The following is a 21,392-nucleotide window of genomic DNA, read 5'->3' as shown; positions in this document are numbered from 1 at the left end:
CCATCCGGACGACTCTAAAGGAAGGCAGGCGTTACACCTTTTCATCCTGTATGGCGGTGAAGCGGTCATTTCAGTTGAAGTCGGCGTAGAGTCCGGTCCAGTGTTATGATGAAGTCAACGCCGAGCGGAGGAATACGGAGTGGATATGGTTGACGAAGAGCGTGCCAAGGCATCCATTCTGATGGCGCACCGTCAACGGATGAGGCAAAACTACAACCGTCGCGTCATTCCCCGATCCTTCCAGGTCGGCGACCTTGTCTGGAAGAAAGTCAAGCCGGTGGCGGCGTCGTGAGCTTGAAGCTCCGGTCCCTTCAAAATCATCGAAAAGCTCCGCTCGGGCGCGTATTATTTGGAAGATGAGGACGGTCGGCAGCTAGATAGGCCGTGGAGCGCAAACCACCTCCAGCCTTACCGGGCGGGGTGAAAGGTGTGCCTATGTAAATCATCCTGTGTACGTCTTTCGACTGAATACTCGAAATGCAGAAATGAAAAGTCAAAAGAACGAATATAAGGCATCGTCATCAAGGAAAGAAGGCCCCGCGCCGCTCGGCCGGAGGTAAAAAGGTCGAACCGAGCACGCGAGCATCGAAGGCCCCGTACCGTCTGGACGGAGGGAAATTAGCCGAGCCAAAGTGCTCGACGAAGCAGATCCTGAGCCGTTCGGCTAAGCGTACGTTCTCCAAGTCGGGCGAAAGGTGCGCTAAATACAAATTTATATACTTTTTGGTCGCCTATGTACTTGCGATGCAGGAAGTAGAAAAAGGAAAGCACATTGAGTATTCTCTGCTGAAAGGAAGGCCAAGGTCGCTCGACCTGGCGAGGAGTTAGCCTTAAAGCCGTCTAGCCCAGACGTTAAACCGTAGAGCCGCGCCGACCGGCTATAAATATCCGCGGCGAGCTCAGTGGTTAAAGATCAAAAGACGAGCGTCTATAAACCCTCGGCGGAAGGCGAGCTCAGTCGTTAAAGATCGAGAGACCGACCGGCTATAAATACCCGCGCCGACGAGCTCCGTCGTTAAAGATCGAGGGCCGCGATAAACCCTCCGAGCGGAAGACCGACGAGCTCTGTCGTTAAAGATCGAGAGCCGCCGCGCTGACGAGCTCCGTCGTTAAAGATCGAGACGAGCGGCGTCTATAAACCCTCCGGCGGAAGACCGACGAGCTCCGTCGTTAAAGATCGAGAGCCACCGGCTATAAATATCCGCGACGAGCTCGTCGTTAAAGATCAAGAGACGAGCCGGCGTTATAAACCCTCCGAGCGGAAGGCGACGAGCTCCGTCGTTAAAGATCGAGAGCCGGCCGGCTATAAATATCCGCCGACGAGCTCGTCGTTAAAGATCGAGACGAGCCGGCGTCATAAACCCTCCGAGCGGAAGACCGGCGAGCTCCGTCGTTAAAGATCGAGAGCCGACCGGCTATAAATATCCGCGCCGACGAGCTCCGTCGTTAAAGATCAAGAGACGAGCCGGCGTCTATAAACCCTCCGAGCGGAAGGCCGACGAGCTCCGTCGTTAAAGATCGAAAGCCTCGCCGACCGGCTATAAATATCCGTGCCGACGAGCTCCGATGTTAAACATCAAGAGACGCGTCGGCGTCTAAAAATAATCCGAGAGGAATATCGTCGACGCAGCAATTACCCGCAGCCGATAGTTAGACCGACGCTAAGTTCCGCTCAGACTCGAGGTATAAAAGGTTCTGGTCGGCCTATAACGAGCGAGTCTTGCTAGCAACACAGAATGATATTCGGCCGCACGGAAGGGCTGGGGAAAACACTTACAAGAATGCACCTCGAATGCCAAAGGGGTGATAGCGGACGAGCGGACATCATGGGTATTAGCAAGTGGACAGTGCAATAAGATAGAGTACACGAAAGGAAAACATTTCATTAAAATTAAAAACCTTAGGCCGAGTGGCCTAAGTACAAAAAGATTCATGTTCAGCAGAGCGGCGAAATTACAAGAATTACTCAATGTAGTCGTAGAGGTCCTTCGGAATGTTGCTCAAGAGCTCCATTTGATCGCCGGCCGGAATATTGGTGGACGCCGGAAGGAGGCCCTTCGACTTCAGATAGGTCATAGTAGCCGTCATGGCCAAGTCGAAAGCCGAGTACATTCGCTCGCAAATTTTCTCCGAGAACTCGGGCGATCAGATGTGGCTTTGTCGGAGAGCGGCGACTCGGCTCGGCTCAGCATCCTGGTATTCTTTGAAGGTCGCCTGGGAGCTTGTGAGGGCCTCATTCAGACTTTCAATCTTCTCGCAGTCGGTAGGCGGCTGCCTTCTCCGGTCGTGCTCCAGTCGACTCCTTTATCTTCACTCGGGCCCCGGGCCTCCCGTTTCTTCTCCGGATCGGAGATGGCCGTGTTCTTCCGAGTGGTGGCGGAGTTATCTTCGTGTCAAGCGACTTGACTTGTCGCTCGGACTCGGCTAGGCGTGGGCACAGGTCACTGTTTTCTTACCTTTCGGCCACCCGGTGAGTTTGAGCTTTCTTGACTCTTTTGCATTTCCGGAGTAGGAAGGGCCTTGGAGCCGCTCGGACCACTGCCGCCTTTAGTTGCCTTATCTCTTCGTCTGCCATGGGCGGTTGGAAACTGCTATCTCTTCCACCCATCTCGAAGTAAGAAGGCGCAGTTGTCAAAAGCCGAGCGGAAATATTATGACAAAACTTCAACAAGCTTACCCGTAGCGCTTGATGTGGCTGTTGGCTAAGTTCGGAGGGGATCATTGCTACGCGCGCCCAGCTAGGGGCCCTTCAAAGTAATGGTGTGCTCGGGCACGGTTGGTGGCCACGGTAGCAACTCTTCATTGGAAGATGAAGAGTAACTCGTGTGTCTTGGCCGTGACTGTGGATCGCCCGACCGGGATCGGTCGAAATTCGCGAATGGACGGTCGAGCATTGGGTGAGCAGCGGGGAGAGTGTCGACCGGAGTAGTCTCAGAGTAGTCAGCTCGTCCCAGTCGGAAGGCGTCCGATCGGACGAGATGGTCTCGCACCGGCGCCTTGCCTTTAGCGATCGCGTGGCAGTCGGGGGTTGGACATGAGGTAGCGAGCGTGAAAGTCTCCACCGGCGCCTCTTAGGCGGGCATTCCTCCTCCCGACGGATCCTTCCTCGGTGGCGTTGGTTCCTGGAGGCAGCTCCGCTGGCTGAGAGGTCGGGCGGCCGATTCGGCTGGTGCCGCTCTCTCCTTCGTGTGAACCGACCGCTTAATGCCCAGCGCCTCCATTTCCTTGGCCGCCGCGGCCTCCAGGCTGCTGTTTTTCTCTTTAGAACGCCGGCGAGTCCATGACGATTTCAGCTGCATGAAAAGAAGAAGAAATCGGTTAGCAATTAAAGCAAGTGCCCAAGCAAAATTCTTACCAAAGTCGGTCGGAAGTGGGGTCCGTATAGGCCCAAAAATGTACATCACTCCCTCGTGAAGAAGTTTGTTGATGTCGAGCCGCAGACCGCCAGTACATTTGTGGCGTGAAGATAATCCGTCGGGTCTTGAATTTCTTCACTCGGGAGTAGGAGGTAGACTGACCGCCACTGGGTCGGCTGACTGGGCATGCGGATGTAGAAATAATAGTCCTTCCAATGTTTATTGAAGTGGGTAGTTTATTGAAGAAGACCAGACCGGGCCGGGCTTGGAACATAAAGGTGCCCGGCTCGGCTTGTTTAGGATAATAGAAATAAAGACCTCCGATCGGAGGGGAATGTTATGGATCTTAAACAAAACGACAACACCGCAGAGGAGACGGAAGGTATTTGGTACTAAACTTCCGAGCGGCACGCCAAAATAATTACAAACGTCTACTATGAAAGGATGCGGGGAACCATGACCGCGATAAATTGGTCGCGGAAGACAGAAACGGTCGGTGTGGCGGCCAGGACCCGGCTAAGCGAACTTGAAATCCTCGAATTTCAAATTGTCGACAAAATATCAAAATCCGTTGTTGAAACGGACCGTAGTGGTATACCATGGGCCTGTGGATTGTTCTTGGGGTGAGAAGAACCGCCATGATCCAGACGGAAAGCAAAGGAAGTCTCAAAGCGAAGAAATGGAATTTCAAAGGAGCTAGGGAAGAAAGCGGTCGATCACAGAAAGGAAGGAGGAAAGCTCAAACCTTCTTGGAGGAGATGGATCGAGGAGGAGGCGCCGAGGCACAACAAGATCGTGGGAGCTCCGAGCCTTGAGAGAGGTAATGGGCGTGTGAAGGTGAAAAGGAAACGAAGAGTTTATAGGGTGAGGGCCGGGCGGTCTCCACCGTGGGTCACGGAATCAAAGCACACATCTAGCCGTTTATTTCAATTGCTTCGATCACATCACAATATCATGCAACCGCCTCCGTACTCTGGTGGCCTTGCTCCACGTGGCATATCATTCGGAGCATTTAATGAAGGTATGATCGGCCTTGATGGCGAAGATTGGCGCAGAACGCGAGGAGATCCGGTGAAGGCCATCGTTGATTCATTCAAGGATATTTCTACGGCTGACCGAACGGAGAGTATTAGCATTGAGGAGCCGTTCGACTAGACTCACAGTCCAGTCAGTTGGACTATTCGCCTCCTTCGACTAGACTTGAAGGGGAGGCAAGTGATCCGGTAGTAAGAGCGGGCCCCCCCCCTTTTTGTAAAGTCAACGCCCATCCGAGGAGAGTGTGGTCCGACCGGACGGACGACCGTAGACGGCCGGCCGGCCGATGGAATCGAATACCCGGATGGGTCCGGCCGGCTCGCACTTATGGTTGGAAGACACCCTGTCAAATCGGGGTTCCGACGCTCAGTTAAAAAGGTCACGGACCGAGCTGACCTTTTGACCGGCCACAGTCATAAAGCGGCCCTGTTTTAGTCTCCACAAAGCACAGGTAAACCACTGCGTATGTCCGATCGGATGTTGAGGGAGCTGTCCGCTCGGACGACAAGTTTGGAGCAAGGAAAAAGACCCGAGGATTTCTCCTCTGACAACCGGTAGGTTTCACGTGTGTGTCATGCTCCAAATCTTGTGACAGGGGATTCTGCTGTCCCATCGAGGGCATGCTTTGACTGTAGCGATATGGGTCAGGTAAGTTTTCTGACAGCCGCATACCTAGGAAAGGACAGAAGACACGTATGCACCTAGGTACGCGTGCCCAGACCCTTCATAGCTCTATATAAAGAACCTCAGGTTTCGCCGGTGAAGTACGTGCTCTGAGATTTTGGAAGCCACTTTGTTCATCGTAGCTTACCTGACTTGAGCGTCGGAGGGCCGTCGCCGGGACCCCCTCCCGGCTCGGTTTTGCTGCAGGTTCACCGGAGCACTCGAGGATCCAGCAGGGAGCGCCGCATCCCCAGCGTTCGTTGACTCTTGGTTCGAACAGGATCACCTCTCATTTGATACAAATGACATCATGTTTAAGTCGGTGACTTGCCCCGACTCCAATGAAGTAACACAACCACCCCCTCTGATTAGGATGATCCCTAATGTGTCATTGGAACACTTTTTGATGTCGCTCATGTGAACGAAACAAAAGGAGGCTTAGGGGACTCACGCCCCCTCTACTTATTTTGTCCCTACCGCCCCTCCACCATCGACTCCCTCCAATACACAATTGAGGTTGCTTGCTACCGATAATTGGTCGGGCAATCCTCAGTCGAATGGTCTACAACTTACCATCAGGGAGCCAGACTACCACCCCATCATCATTCACATTGAAGACGCTCCCGATTCGGAGACAAGAGTTCCCTCGCTCTTGGTTCGTCTTTTGATCCCACTCCTGAAGCACCGCCCTCACCACTCTGTGTTGACAACCTAAGAGCTCAATCCCTTGAACAGTCCATTGAGAAACAATGGTTTGTTGGAGTGGACACCCTTATTGGACTTCGACTAATCACTTATACATTTGGATATAGCCTTTGTCCAATCACCACATGGCTAGAAACCTCTATCCAAGTGAGAATCCTCGCTATTGAATTGTTGGTTGATATCACGATAAGGAGAGACAAGAAATAAGTTCGTAGCAGTCTCACAATGATGACCAACATCATTGTTAACTTCTCCATCCGCACAACCCCCATGCGAAGATGACTAATATGGTATATTGGCTTCTGAACCACTCCTTATTGAAGAATAGAACTAACCGCTACGTTTCTTATTGCCAAATACACCCATAATTATCCTCTCGGAAGAGGCCTTGATAATCAAATAACTCGAAATCTCCACTCGTCTAACTCCAAAAATACATTTATTAGGGTTTAGCTTTAACTCATTCTTTCCAACAATCTCAAAGGCTTCCTCTAAGTCAGTGATCAAGTTGGGCTGCAAAATTCACCAATCTGATATCCACGTAATCTTTCACATTTCTTCCTAACTAAACACCTTGTCCATTAATTGTTGATATGTGGCTCCCACATTTATGAGGACAAAAGACATGTCCATATATCAAAAAGTTCTGATGTGATGAAACTACTTTGTCTTGACCTTCACAAGCTAAGGAATCTGATCATACCCCTAATAAGTGTTCATCATGCAGATGACCTAATGCCTGGCCATCGAATCCACTAGTTGATATATCCTGGAGAGGGGATAAAAATCTTTCGAGCAAACTGTATTACAATCCCTAAAGTCCGCATATCCACCATTGACCCTTGGCTTTAGGAACTAGCACCGTATTAGAAAGCTAGGTGGGAAACTGCACTTCCCAAATATAGTCCGCCTTCAATAACTTCTCGACTTCGGACAATATAATCTTATCCTTATCTAGACCAAAGTATCATTTCTACTGCTTCACTGGTCAGAACTCCGGAGAAATATTAAGGTGGTGTTCCATCAAGCTTGAGGAGGCTCCGACCAAGTCTTGTGGTGACCAAACAAAACCATTGCTTTTGCGAATGAGGCATGCATCCAACACCTTCCTAACTTTTGTTCAGGTGATTTTTTCCTAGTCATCCAGGACAAGTTGGACAGATTTGAGCTCTTCCTCTAGCATTATAGTGGACTCCGCTTCTTGCAGCAAATGAACCTCCTAGCCGACACATCTTCGAGCTCGTTAAACTTTCCCTGCCCTCGAGTGCGTTCGTTTGCACCATCTCCACAGCATCTTTGAGATGCCTGTTGACTTCCCTAAACATCTCTGATCTCTAAACCCATCAGGAATTTGATATTCTGATGCGTGAAAGTGCTTAAGGTAGGATGCGTCAAGATAACACTAAAAGTCGAAGGAGCATCCACCACCGTAAAAAAGTCATGGCAGTCTTCTTGAGGAGTGATGTGCGTAAATATTATGATCGTTTATGCATGTTTTAACGCACATTCACTTGTTTTATACGTATATATTCTTTGCATGATCGTCTCTTTATCATATACTCATCATAAATACTCTTTTGTTCGGAGATCTGCTCTTTGTTTGATTTTGTGTTGACAGAGAACTTTTGAAGTAAAAACAGCGATTGTCGACGCACCGGAACGAGGCAGAGAACACGACCGTGCAACCTCGCACGACCGTGTGCCAAACAGAGGAAGAACAGTGCACGGCCGTGCAACTCTTGCACGACCGTGTGGCCAAACAGAGATGGATCCGTGCATGGCCATGCAAACTTGCACGGTCGTGCCCCCCACGACCAGTAGCCAAGCCATACACGGTCGTGCAATCTTGCACGACCGTGTCCCAGGAGCAGTGCCCTAGATCCACATGGTCGTGCCAATTGGCACGACCGTGCAGCGCGGCCAGAGGCAAAAGAAGGCACAGTCGTGCCACATCTGCACGGCCGTGCCGCGGCACCATGCCCTAGCCTATAAAAAGGGTTCTAACCCTTCTCCTCGAGGGAGGAGCGAGTCGTAAAAGGGAGAATTGTCTTGGTGCCATTCGACGCCGTCCAAGACCTCCGTCCAGCGATCCTTTATCACCACATCAACTCCAGAAGCAAATGATTGGATCCGAAGATCACTCGTCGTCGTTGGATAAGCATCCTTTCTCTTTCTCTCTTCTTGTTTGAGGATTGTATGCTTAATTACATTATGTCTTCGGGTTTTTCTCCGGCGTCTATGAAGTAGCTTCCTTGTTTTAGGATTAAGGAGTAGTTGTGGATTGGTTATGATGTAAGACTCATATTTATGTCTTTATTCATTGGATGATTTCGCTTGCTTTGTTTCAACTACTATGCATGAGACTTGTTGCTAGATTTCTATATTGTATTAATTGATTGTGTAGGAATTGCTAACCTCATAGAGACAGTATCTTAGATCGTATACCCGAGAGGTCCTAGTGACAGGGGTAACCCGTTCACGAATATCTAGGGTATTTCCTCGAAAGGAGAGACAACTTCTCCACAAGGAAGTAAGAGAACAAACCAAGCCCTTATTTTTATCCTTAATGACACCAATTAGAGTTGCGTTCTTGTGATCTACCGAGGCGCTCTAGTGACAAGGGTTAACCGTAACAGGATTTCACAGGGATCTTCTCTATTTAGTGCTTAAGGATAGTTGCTTTAGCTTTCGGCGAATGCATGTTGATGGACAATGAGTAAAGGATAGAACGTAATACATCAATATCACCACAATGAAACCGAACTCCTAGAACTCTTCATAAAACAAGTTAATTACTTTCTCTTTACTAGTTCTCGTTCCTGCTTCCCAATCTCTTTTCTTTAGATAACTTACAGCAATCGATAGTTTAGCTAATCCTAAGTGAACCATTGCTAGTGCTTATAACCAGTCCTCGTGGGATCGATAATCTTTATTACTGACGACGAATCCGTGCACTTGCGAAATCGTAACAAGGAGCTCCTCCTCTAAGGACAATGGCAAACACATTTGCCCCAACGACTACATGGGTCGTAACCAACATGCGCAATCCTACCTCCTCCATCTACATTTGCTCGAGCATTTTCTTGAATAGGAAGTTCATGAAAATGCCAAAGTCAATGAGCACTCGACCAAGCAACGGTGACTCGAATGACCAAGGCGCCCTCAAGGCCACGTGGCTAAACCTGATGATGGGTATGTCACAACTTTTGGAGGTCCCACCAATCACCAAACTCTCCATTTGCTCGTGTGCCTTATGAGGCCTATTAGAATCTCTATTTGTAGCTCACTTGGTGATTATATTGATTACTCGACTTGTATTTGACCCACTCAAGCGAGCTCTTTTCTCATCACACCGAGGGGAAAACCGTGGGCCTCGACCTCTACTCCTCACTTTTGTCGGTCCACTTCAGGGATCTCGGACGATAGGGATAGGGCGTTGCCACTGCTCAAAAGCCCCTTTTCCTGAAACCAAGAGATTTGCTAGTTATTAGCAATTACCCGCTTGATCATAGTGAAACCCCTCGCACTCCTAAGTAGTGTGCCAATTTAGTGGAAAGAGCAGAAGTGATCGAACTAAAAGTTCTTGGGAACTGTTGCATGGACTTGAGGATGCTGCAATACCTATTCTCCTCATAAATCTGCAGAATCTTTTCCTTTGATACCTTGAGCAAGGTGTAAGGCATAGAGGCTACGGGGGCTAGACTCAAAATGGCAGCAGGCAATAATCTACCTGGCTCTCCACCTTTTCGACTGGGTGGGTAGCAATCTTTTGTCCTTGGCGACAAAGAATCTTCGTAATTGTTGCTGCAATAATCTATGTCAATTGCCCGCTCGGTAGGAGTTCCGTTACAGTGTTCCGAACAACAATAAGAGTTTGTTGTGCGTCCGACTCCTTTGGATTCCTTCTTGTATCACAATTCTCAACGTCTTAACTCTCTTTCCCACGGATGACACCAAAATAATATATCCAAAACTTGTTACCTCGTTGGACAGTGGAGGCAAGGCTTCTTCCACCAACTTGATCGGTCCTTCTAGCTTGTTGGAAGTGCATCAATTGATCTACACTGTCTGGTAGGAATATTCCTGAGTATATCAATACATGTTAAAGGGCGTCAAAGTTGTTGAGGCCTCCGGAACTTAAGTCATATGAGCATTCACAGAAAAGGAATGCTTTGAATTCAAGAGTTTTTATTCACGAGAGCAGAAAGGTTCACATATCTTTATATTTGCTAGCAAGATACCTACGGAGATCATGGCAGCCATCCCCATGAAATTTGAAACTGTTTGTCTGTTATAGTGGCCCACTTTAGCATAACTACCCTTCCAATATGGTGTCAATTACTCAGTCATTACAAATCAAGGATTAATATATGGAGTAGCCACCTTTTGGAGTCGATCAACAGAGCAATGGTTAAGGTGACCATTCAGCTAAAGTAGATGAGTCCAACCCAAGTAGCTGAATCACATAGGGGAGTCGTACTACCGAGTTAATATGGGAGCTCATACAACCAAGCCATCTGAGCTAATGAGGTCAGTGAATTGCTCAGACTGCCGAGTGTCTGTGCTCAAGCTCTCAAGCATCTTACCTGCTTATTGATGTGCTTGGCCATGTGTACTTTGGTTTACTAGCATGGTTGGGGATTATTCCCCGGATATCATCTCTTAAAAATTTGGTTTTTTGAATTGGTTAGAGTAGATGCAAGAGGGCAAAGGGAGACACCAAAGAAAACTCTATTGAATGTAATAATAATGAACTAGTTGATTCAGATATTAATAATATTCCCTTGCATGTAGTTTACTGCTTATTGATGTGCTTGGCCATGTGTACTTTGGTTTACTAGCATGGTTGGGGATTATTCCCCGGATATCATCTCTTAAAAGTTTGGTTTTTTGAATTGGTTAGAGTAGATGCAAGAGGGCAAAGGGAGACACCAAAGAAAACTCTAATGAACGTAATAATAATGAACTAGTTGATTCAGATATTAATAATATTCCCTTGCATGTAGTTTAATGGAGAGGTATGATTTATGTAACCCACCTCAAAGAGTCAGAGTAAACTCAGCTTGATACCAAATGATGATAATATAGCAACCACAGCAAATATGAAGTTTCATCCTTAACTCTTCTCTATAACATGTCATAAACACATTGTCACAAGTTCAGCAATCTATTGGAAAGTACCTAGCTACCTATGGCTCTAACAACTGTTTCCTGATTTCGAACTGTTTTAAAAAGATTTTAAATTAACATAATATTCTCCAAAATCTTAGGTCCATTTCAATATCTTTTGGTAGATGTTATATTTTGTTAAACCTTTTCAGGTCCTCTATCAATCTGCCATTGATATAGATTAAAATGCATTAGCAAATCATAAACAAAGCATTTGCACATACATAAGGAAACATACCACATTGTCACTTCCTCTCAATCTTCCCAATGGAGAATCTTTTGGAAGCTCTTGAAGACCAACCTGACACCTGCAATGAAAATAAATTTATTTGCATTAATTACTAAATCTATCACAAAGAATTAAGGTTTTAACAAATCTATCACTAACTTTCACTTTTAACAGATATGCAACACTTAATTTTATAATAAATCTAACACAATTTAAAATTATTGATTTTCAACTACTAAGAATTTTCAATCTTACAACCTGATATCTAAATTACCTCCTGCTTCTTTTGGGATTTCTAGTGTTGAGAGTCAGGCTCTCCTTCATAGGCTTCCTTAGATTTGTGTGATTCCAGATCAGTGCTACTTCTTCAGCATATCGCTCTTATTTCTGCTTAATTTCTTCCCAGATTCCTACTCAATCTCGAGTTTCTCTTCTTCCATGCAACTTTTTGTTTTTGATACAGCAGGATTATTATTTCAGTTCCTAGATTCTACAGCTTATTCCCAGATCTTGCCACCTCTTTTCTGATCAGCCATTTTGTAAGGAAAGAAGAAGGCTTTCCTTTGCTCATACATTATTACTTCATATGGGAGTCCATCTTTAGTTTTGGGATAATGTCGTACTACCTAATAAGGTTTTATTTAGTTTGTCATGATGCTCTCTATTTACTTCCACCTTAAAAATTCTTGGAGGCAACCTGATACCTCAAAAGAGCAAGAAGCACAATATTATGGCTAGAGCTAGTGCAAAGGCGAAGTGTAAAGTTACAGCTCTTGCTACATATAAGCTTACCTGGTTCAAACAGTTGATAACTACGTTGGTTAATATTCCAAGTGACCCGTGAATGTTTTCTAATAATCAAGCTACTACATTACTTTCAATCCTAACTTTCATGAGAGAAGAAACATATGGAGAAATCATTTGTCACTTCCTCTGAGAAAAGGTACAGTTCAAATATCTTCTTTTATTATTTCCAACAATTAGCAGATTTGCAGTCTACTAAGTCTCGGCAAGGTCCTAAAATTGAATATAGGTACCTTTCCCATGACTGTTTCTAATATTTTTAAACTAGCTTGAGGGTGATGAAGATTTATTATAAATAAAAAATAATTTAATTGTAAATATAAAACCCTTAGGAGTGTAATATGAAATAACAATAATAAATTTATATTAAAGTAGAAATCATGTCTTAAGTGGGCATGTCCAACTTTGGATTTTGATGTTTGTACAAAGGGTTTAAGTTAAACCTTATATGTTATATTTGAAATGTGTGTTTAAACCTTATATGACGAACGAGTCATGATCGGTCCCAAGTCTGGATAAACAAGGAGAGTTGCGTTAGGTTATTATCCAGTGTTAAATTATGACAAATGTTTAATGAATAAATCTATTAAACAATTATGCTAATGCCAGGTTGTTCTCCGGAAGGAACGCATTACAAGGTCCAACTGTAATATCTCAGTAAGGACCGCTATATCTCCAAAACTCGAGTGTGGTACTAAATATACAAGAGTTCACATTGCAGGGTCCGATTGTAACGTATCAGCAAGGATCGCTATATCTCCATGAGAACTTGAATGTAGTGTTAAATAAATAACAGTTCTCATACCATAAGTTGGATAAGAACAAATATTATAAGAAAACTAATAGTCTAAGATTTGAAACATGGAGAACTCTCACTGGTAAATCAATGGAGGTAATAGATGTGATGATTAGGAGAAGAATTAATATTTTGTATATACAAGAGACGAAATGAGTAGACGAGAAGGCAAAGATGATAGAGAACTCGGGTTTTAAGTTATAGTATATAAGAAAGAGTAAAACAAGAAATGAAGTGGATATTGCTGCAGATAGTTTGTTAAAGGATGAAGTTGTAGGGGTAGTTAAAAAAGGGATAGAATTATAGTCTTAAGATAATAGTGGTGAAAGAAACTATGAACGTAATAAGCATATATGCACCAAAAGTAGGATTAGATGAAGCTACCATATCAAGATTTTGGGACGACCTAGATGAAGTATTACAAAATATTCCGTCAAGTAAAATGATTTTAATAGGAGGTGATCTAAATGGACATGTCGGAGTGAAAATGAGGAATATGAAAGGGTACATGCGGTTATGAGTTTAGAACGAGAAATGAAAAAGGAAAACTATATTGGATTTTGCGATAGTATATGACCTTATATTAGCTAATGCGTTTTTTAAAAAAAGAAAAGAACACTTGGTTACGTTCAAAAGTGAGAATAATAAATCCTAAATTGATTTTCTTATGATTAGGAAGAGGGATAGAAATATCTGTAAAGATTACAAGATCATCCTTAGAGAAAGCTTAACTACCCAACATATGCTAGTAGCGTTAGATATACACCTTAAGCATAGTATCAATAGAAAGAAAATATATATGTCTCTTGGAATTAAGTAGTGAAAGTTAAAGACAAAAAAGCAAAATATATTTAAAAAGAAAGTAGGAGTACAAGCATTAGGTGAAATATATAGTGACTCTAATATGACATGGGATAAGATGGTATCAAAGTTGAAAATAGTAGTTAAGAGTGAACTTGGTTAGTCAAAGAAACATGCACTACTAAATAAGAAATCTTAATGGTGGAATGAGAAAGTACAAAAGAAAGTGAAAGAAAAATGAGGAAAAAAAGTAGTGAATGAAGCAAATAATGAAGCTTTTGAACAATTATATCAAAAATTGAATACAAAAGAAGGGGAAAGAGACATTTATAAAATAGCTAAAGTGAGAGAGAAAGATAAGAGATCTTATCCAAATAAAATGTATTAAAGATTAATGCAATAGGGTATTAGTAAACGATAGAGAAATAAAAGAGCGGTGGGAAACGTATTTTTATCAACTTTATAATGAACGTTTAGGTGATCAACTTAACTTAGATAATTTAAGTAAGTCAAATAAGTATAGAAATTTAAATTTTTATCATAGAATTAAAACTTCAGAAGTAGAATGACTTACAAAATTATTAAACAAGATGATATTTTGATAGAGGCATGGAAGTGCCTAAGAAAGTAAGGTATTGAATGACTTACAATATTATTTAATATGATATTGAAAACGAAAAAAATGCGTGATCAATGGAGGGTAAGTACTCTAGTTCCGTTATATAAGAACAACGGAGACGTACAGAATTATGCAAACTATATGTGTATTAAACTAATGAGTCATACCATGAAATTTTGGAAAAGAATAATAGAAAAAAGCTTAAGAAAGGAGACTACGGTGATCGAAAATCAATTTGGAATCATTCCCGAAAAGTTGTCAATAAAATCTATACATTTTTTTAAACAACTAATTGAAAAATATCGGAAGCGGAAACAAGATCTACATATGGTATTCATTTACATAGAAAAGCTTATGAGAGATTCCTAAAAAGAAATTATATGAAAGATTTTAGAAAAGAGGTTTTAGCATAATTTATATTGAACTAATTAAAAATATGCATAAGGATATAACAACTAGAGTAAAAACATCAAGCAAAGTAATTGAAATATTTTCAATAAAAATAGAGTTACATCAAGGGTTAGTTCTTCGTCCTTATCTTTTTACACTAATTATGGATAAACTCACACATTCAAGACACAGTACTGTGGTACATGTTGTTTGCAGATAACATTATTTTAGTAGATAAAACACGTGAAAGAGTAAATGCTAAACTAGAATCTTAGCGAAAAACACCAAAAGGGAAAGGTTTTAAGCTTAATAAAATAAAGACAATATATGAAATTTAGGTTTAGCAATATTAGACGTAATGAGAAAATTGTTAAAATTGGAGATGACGAGTTGTCTGAAACTGAGAGCTTTAAATATTTAAGATCATTTTTGCAAAATGATAGAGGGATGGAAAGAGATGTCTTACATAGAATACAAGCAGAATGGTTGAAATGGAGGAGAGCGTCGAGTGTTTTATGTGATCGTAAATTACCTTTAAAACAACTTAAAGGAAAATTTTACAAAATCACAGTTAGACCTGCTATATTATATGTAGCTGAATGTTGGGCTACAACTCGAGAATATGAGTAGAAGATGAAAATTACAAAAATAAGAAAGTTAAAGTGAATGTGTGGACATACGAGGATGGGTAGAATAAGAAATAAGAGCATTAGAGAAAAGTCAGAGTTGCATCTATTAAGGAAAAACTCCGAAAGATAGGTTTAAGATAGTACGAGCATGTACTTAGACGACCAAGAAATGCTTTAGTTAGGCAATGTGAAACTATGACAAACACACATCAAACGAGAAAGGGGAAGACCAAAAAAGATTTGATTAACAATAATTTATTTAAATATAGATAATGATATAATAGGGGATAGAGCCCAATGGTGTAAAAGGATCCCACCCCACGTAGTGGGATAAGGATGGTTGATATTATTGTTGTTGTGTTTAAGTTGTGCAAGCTTAGAGAGCTCATAACTCGACGAGGTGTAGTATTACATGATGGCTTGGTGTGGCTATGGCAACACGCTCAATAATATGGAGGTTTATGGAGATCTGAGAAGGTTGCATGAGGTGCATGGGGCCACGAAGAAACTACATGATGAAAAGCACTAAGATGGTTGAGAAGCCAAATGCCAAAAAGAGACTTTAGTCTTATACTCCTAGGAGAAGGTACTATTCAAGTTAGCCGAAAGTTGATCATTAGCATGATTAGAATTAGCGTTTCAATCGACTGGACTCATTAGAGTTGAATCTAATCGACTGGAGAATTAAATCAACTAAAGGAGTCAACTTAGATTGCTTAGCCAACGAAAAGTACAATTTTGTTCGAGGCTGAGTGATTGAATAGTCGACTAATGAAGAATTTAAATTGGTCGATGCTACAATAGAAAAGTCAGAAGGAACCATTAATCTAACAAAGATGCATTGCAACGATCGGATGACTAGAGAGCTACAATCACCCACTTGAATAATAGTGGAATCTAGTCGACTAAAGTTGTCATTGGAAGACTCGGGCTAAAGCAATTAGAGGAACAGGAGGATTTAATTAATTTATTGACAAATTAACTAAATAACAAGTGAATAGAAAGGGGATGAAAGCTATATAAAGGGGAAGAAGGTAGACATTTGAATGTCGACAAAATATAAATTAACTAGATCATGATATAAAATCTCGAGTCATGGAGTTTCGATTTATAAACAGTTTCGGTACCATATTATGTCAATACCATATCGTATCATGCCAATATGATCTCAATATTTTTTAAATATAAATTATATTAATTAAAAATAAAAAATCTAAATATTAAAAAATAACAACAATAAAAATAAAATATGTTTTAAAAAAATACGAGATCATGACGCCTCCAAATTGTAAATAAATATATATTTAAATTTTATTATATATTAATTATATATATATATTGAATTAATAGGACAGTTTTATTAGGCTTCAATTTTGTTTAGATTATTCTATTATAGTTGAGAGTTGATTGAAATTATTAACCTAAGTTTTTTTTTTCCTAATTTTTTTTGTCGCGACCAATGGAGGCTGCGGAGGACACGGAGATCGCAATGGCCTCACTACGACTAACAAAGGTTATGGAGTTCACAACAACCTCGCTGTGACCCGTGAAGGTCCCCTCCGTAGTGGTGCTAGTGTCAGGCAGCTAGCGAATCTGTTTCACCCGACATGAAACGAAATTTTAATCCATGGACTAAATCTTAGTGACCTTTCCATTATACTATTAGCCTCCTCTTGATTCTCTTATAATACTTACATGTTTGAGAGGTTTATCAACTTCCTAAGGTTATACGAAGGAGTGGACTTTCAGAGAGTAAGTCACCAACGAGTAATAGGTCGTGGTATAGGAACGAGGGTTCCAAACCACGTTACATCCCTTATTAGCAATGGATATGCATTGAATTTGCAATTCCTATGTTTTAATTTCCACCACATAGCTTATGTTGTTTGACCTTGCTAGTGTTATAACAAGAGTCCAAAGAATTTATTTGCAGGTATAATCTATTCACCCTCTCTAACATACTAGTCATTCATACACATTTGGTCCCAAAAAATGATATCATAACCCAATCACCATAAAGGATTAACCATCAACCAATCAATGAAGAGTTGGCCAAGATGGTGTCTGAAGTTTTACCACATGACGAAGATTTCAGTTTTGGAAAAGGTTGGAAGCTTGGTTCAAAACTATTTTGGAATGATTCTCAGTATAAAGTTGGGGTTTTAGATTCCAAAAGACAAGGGAGAACCCTCAAAAAGAAAAAGGGGATGGAGCAATAAGTCAAAATTGGTGAAAGTAATAAGAAAGGTACATGCGCTTCGCGATTTACACTGGTGGCCGGTGGAAAATTTTTGTGAGATCGGGTAGGTCACCTCCATGATTAGTCAGATCGTAAGAGTTGAAGATTACCAAAAAACAAAAGAGTCCACATCTATAGAGGCGGAAATATTAGAAACTTAATCCTCAAATTAAAGAAGCGTATTGTCTGTTTTGGATGCAACCAACAGGAACACTATAAAATAAGTGTCCACTTACCCAAAATGAAGTAAAGAAGGTAATCCTAAACTTGATAAAATTATAACCTAAGTTGTAGGAAAAAGAAGAGAAAAGAAAATCCCACATTTGCTTCACTTGGAGAGAGAGAGAGAGAGGGGTCACTATCACATACAACGTCTAAGGAGGTAGATAGTGAGGAAAAAGAAGCCAAGGAGAGAATTAAAAAAGTTGGAGGCTCAAATCAAAGCAAAGCTCCAAAGGTAAAGAAGAAGGCATTGTCTCATAATTTGACATTAATTCCAATATTAATTCTTCCATGCAATGCATACTGTTAATTAATATTTTCATCTGCATATGCATTATATGGCTTTAAATATCAAGATAGGTCTAGGAATAGATTTCACGATGTTTCTACTTGGCCTACAGATAGGAAAGTAGATAAGAATCTAGGAAAGCAACCTAAAGAGATAGGCATATACCTAGATGTAAGAACATCCAAAGAAGACATCACATATCTAGGTTGAGGAAACTAAATTGGAAAATCAAGGGAAAAACATGAAAATTTGGCAAAACCCCTAGAGAAATTCACAAATGGACCTAAAAACTTAGAAGTCATGTTAGGAAGACAAAGGTTAAAGAGAAGCATAATCGATTGATTAAAGTACCATTATATGCTAAAGTAGCATTTGACTGTGGTATGGGTGAACTATCTAGGTTGAGAAATACCAAGAAGGTATTTATGTTGGTGCAGTGGGGTCGGCAAGAGAGGGGTGAATTGCCTGAAAAATAAAGTATACCCTCCTCAAGACTTTCAACTCAAAAATGCAACACTAATAAAATAAAAAGCAAAAATAAAAGAGGAGAAAGAATTTTGACTTGGTTACAACCAAAACGGTTGTTAATCCAAGACGGTCGAATAGCTCTACTAGAATATCTCCTTTACTGTAGGCGGAGAAACCTTCTTTACACACTTAAAATGCTCAGAGGTTGCTAGGAACTTAATACAGAGTTGAATCATTATTTCCTAGCTCCAGGGGCCTTTATATAGCTCAAAGTATACATCTAACAGTTGAAGGCCTCGAAGGGGTTTGACCGCAATGGTTCGACCGGATAAAACTCTATCCGATTAACGACCACTTTGGCGGGTCCAGGCGCCTCGATGCCCTCAAGGCGCCGATAGCGCCTTAGGCGACTCCGTTGAAAGCGCCTCGCTTTTCCAATGCTCCGATAGCTTGGGTGATTGCGGCCAACCGGAATAGGGCTCACCCGAACCCAATTCCCGACATTTTCCTCGAGCAGGCTTTCGTCCCGGTTCTTGTCCCTCGAACGCCGCACTCGTTCTTTTCGTCCACCGGTGTACTCTTCCGTAGCTCTTTCGTCCTTCGGACGCACCGAGCCCGTCAGCTCCCTTCCCGTGTCGTTCTTCTCGCTAGCTGCGTCTTCCGCTCGACTTCCTGCGCTCCTAAGCTCCTGCACACTTAGACACGGATCAAATAACAAACAGGACCTAACCTAACTTAGTTGATCACATCAAAATAACCACAGGGTTCAACAATCTCCCCCTTTTTGATGTGCATCAACCCAAGTTCAAGTTAGGGTAAAACAGACAAGCAGTAATTTTGAAGAAATTACTAAACTAACATTTTTAAGCATAAATTTGCAATTAAAAAAATTGCAACATAAAATTTAGCTTTTGATACCAATTTTTGAAAAGAATATCATTTTACAAAAAATTCAAAACAGAATTTGAAAATATTTCTAACTCCCCCTGAACTTGTGTCTTTCTCTCCCCCTTTGATCACAGCAAAAATGGGATCGAAAACATAAGTAAAAATTTTTAAAATATAACTCATTTTTTCCTAAGTGCAGTAAATTTTTAAAATATTTCAAAATGATTTCTCAACAGAAAATGTTAAAAAAATGTTTAAGTAAAACTTTAGACTTTGATTCATGTTCAAAATAATTTCTGAGTAAAAACAATTTAAAGTAGAAAATTTTTAAGTTTCACAAAGAAACTCTTTTAAGAATTTTCTAAGTTTAAAAAATATATTTTTTAATGAATTTTAAAAAAAATATTTTAATAGAACCTTTCTAAAGCATTATTTAATTCTAATTTTAATGCTTTATCAGAAAGTTAATTAAATATTTTTATTCCAATATTTTGACTTCTAGATCGTGGCGAGGCACTAGGCCTTCTTGGTTATTGGAGCAACAACCACTTAAGACAAAGCCTCATAAAGAAATTTTAATGTTTAATTTTCTCGCTGAAAGCTTTTAAAATTTTTATTTAAAAAAATTTAGTCTAGAAAAGAATTTGGAACCCAGTAAAGGTTCCTTCCTACTGGATTAATTAAGAAATTAGGGGTACATAGTTTCTAGGAACTTTTCTAAGTTGTCTCTGATGCTTTCTAATATACCCATTTAATTTTCCATAAACTCTAAGTTTTGATTTTGGAAATTTAATTAAGCATGCATGATTATTTTTTATTTTTCAATTTCTCATTTTCTAATTTTAAATTATCATACATTTCTAGGGGCAAGCTTTTGCTAATTTCAATTTCAATTCAGCATTTCTTTTTTCTAATTTTGCAAGATCTTTTCTTTTTATAATTTTGCAAGATCTTTTCTTTTTCTAATTTTGCAAGATCTTGCGTAAGCATTTTGATAAATTGAAAAGACTGAGTAGAGGTGAGATCACATACCTTACTTACCTCACTTGGTGATGCTCCCCCTTCGTCGCAGCTTTCTTCTTCTGATGATCCTCCCCCTTCATCGATGCTCATCTCCGAGTTGGTTTCTTCAAAAAGGTGGTTGGCCATCAGTTCTACTCCCGAGAAGGCTTCGACTTCAGATTCCGAGGATGAAGATTCATCCCATATAGCCTTCAAACTCTTACGTTTAGAGGGTGTCGGTCTTCGAGACTTTTCCTTGTCCTTTTTCTTTAATTTGAGGCAGTCATCCTTGATGTATCCTTCCTCGTTGCAGTTGTAGCATCGAACCGTCCTTTTGTTGCGTTGATTCTTCCTTGACTGCGATCGAAATTTATTAGTTTTAAGAAATTTATTGAAACGTCTTACCAGTAGCGCCGCTTCAGTTTCGTCAATCGACGTTTCGGAGTCGGGATCGTCCTTTTCAGCTTGTGGGGCAATGTTGAGGTTTGATTTCTCTACTTGTTTAGGCTCTGCAAGTCGAGACTCGTGAAGTTCGAAAATAGAAAATAAACTTTCTAAACTACTTACCTCAAAGTCCTTAGAGATGTAGTAAGCATCTACTAAAGACGTTCACTCTGGAGTTCTAGGGAAGGCGTTGAGCGCATACCGGATAGAGTCTCGGTTCGTTACCGATTCATCGAGATTTGTCAGTTGCGTTATCAGCTCCTTGATTCTCGCTTGGAGTTGCGCTACCTTCTCGCCGGTGTTCATCCGGAGATTCGTCAGCTGAGTCCAGAGGATGTCACGCCTCGCTAGCTTCGCTTCTGAGGTGCCTTCGTGGAGCTCCAGGAATTTATCCCAGAGGTCTTTGGCGAAGTCGTAGCTTCCGATCTGACTTACCTCCTGGGGCGGCAAAACACTGAGCAGGTGAAATTCCACCTTTCCGTTGGCCACGAAATCGGCCTGCTCCTTCTTTGTCCAGTTGTATTCTTCTTTGTCTTTTGGCGCTGTATATCCATATTTCATTATTAAAAGGATATCAAATTCGGTCTTGAAAAATACCTCCATTTTTCGCATACATGTAGCGAAGTCTCCATCGAACTTCGGGG

The 21,392-nt window shown here is 41.5% G+C and overlaps 1 protein-coding gene across 2 annotated transcripts in view; it reads right to left on the bottom strand.

Annotated features, from left to right (window-relative positions):
• Positions 1–21,392, bottom strand: part of LOC122042874 (bifunctional aspartokinase/homoserine dehydrogenase 1-like) — a 68,300-nt gene that overhangs the window by 22,107 nt on the left and 24,801 nt on the right. For both annotated transcript variants that reach the window (XM_042603248.1, XM_042603247.1), the window contains one exon: positions 11,167–11,236. In XM_042603248.1, the coding sequence (XP_042459182.1) occupies positions 11,167–11,236 (70 nt within the window). The remainder of the gene's footprint in view (positions 1–11,166; positions 11,237–21,392) is intronic.

Source organism: Zingiber officinale, chromosome 2A, assembly GCF_018446385.1.
Source record: "Zingiber officinale cultivar Zhangliang chromosome 2A, Zo_v1.1, whole genome shotgun sequence".
Classification (NCBI taxonomy): Eukaryota; Viridiplantae; Streptophyta; class Magnoliopsida; order Zingiberales; family Zingiberaceae; genus Zingiber; species Zingiber officinale.
Note: the sequence above shows the minus strand (reverse complement) of the source record. Positions and strands in the feature narration are given on the sequence as shown.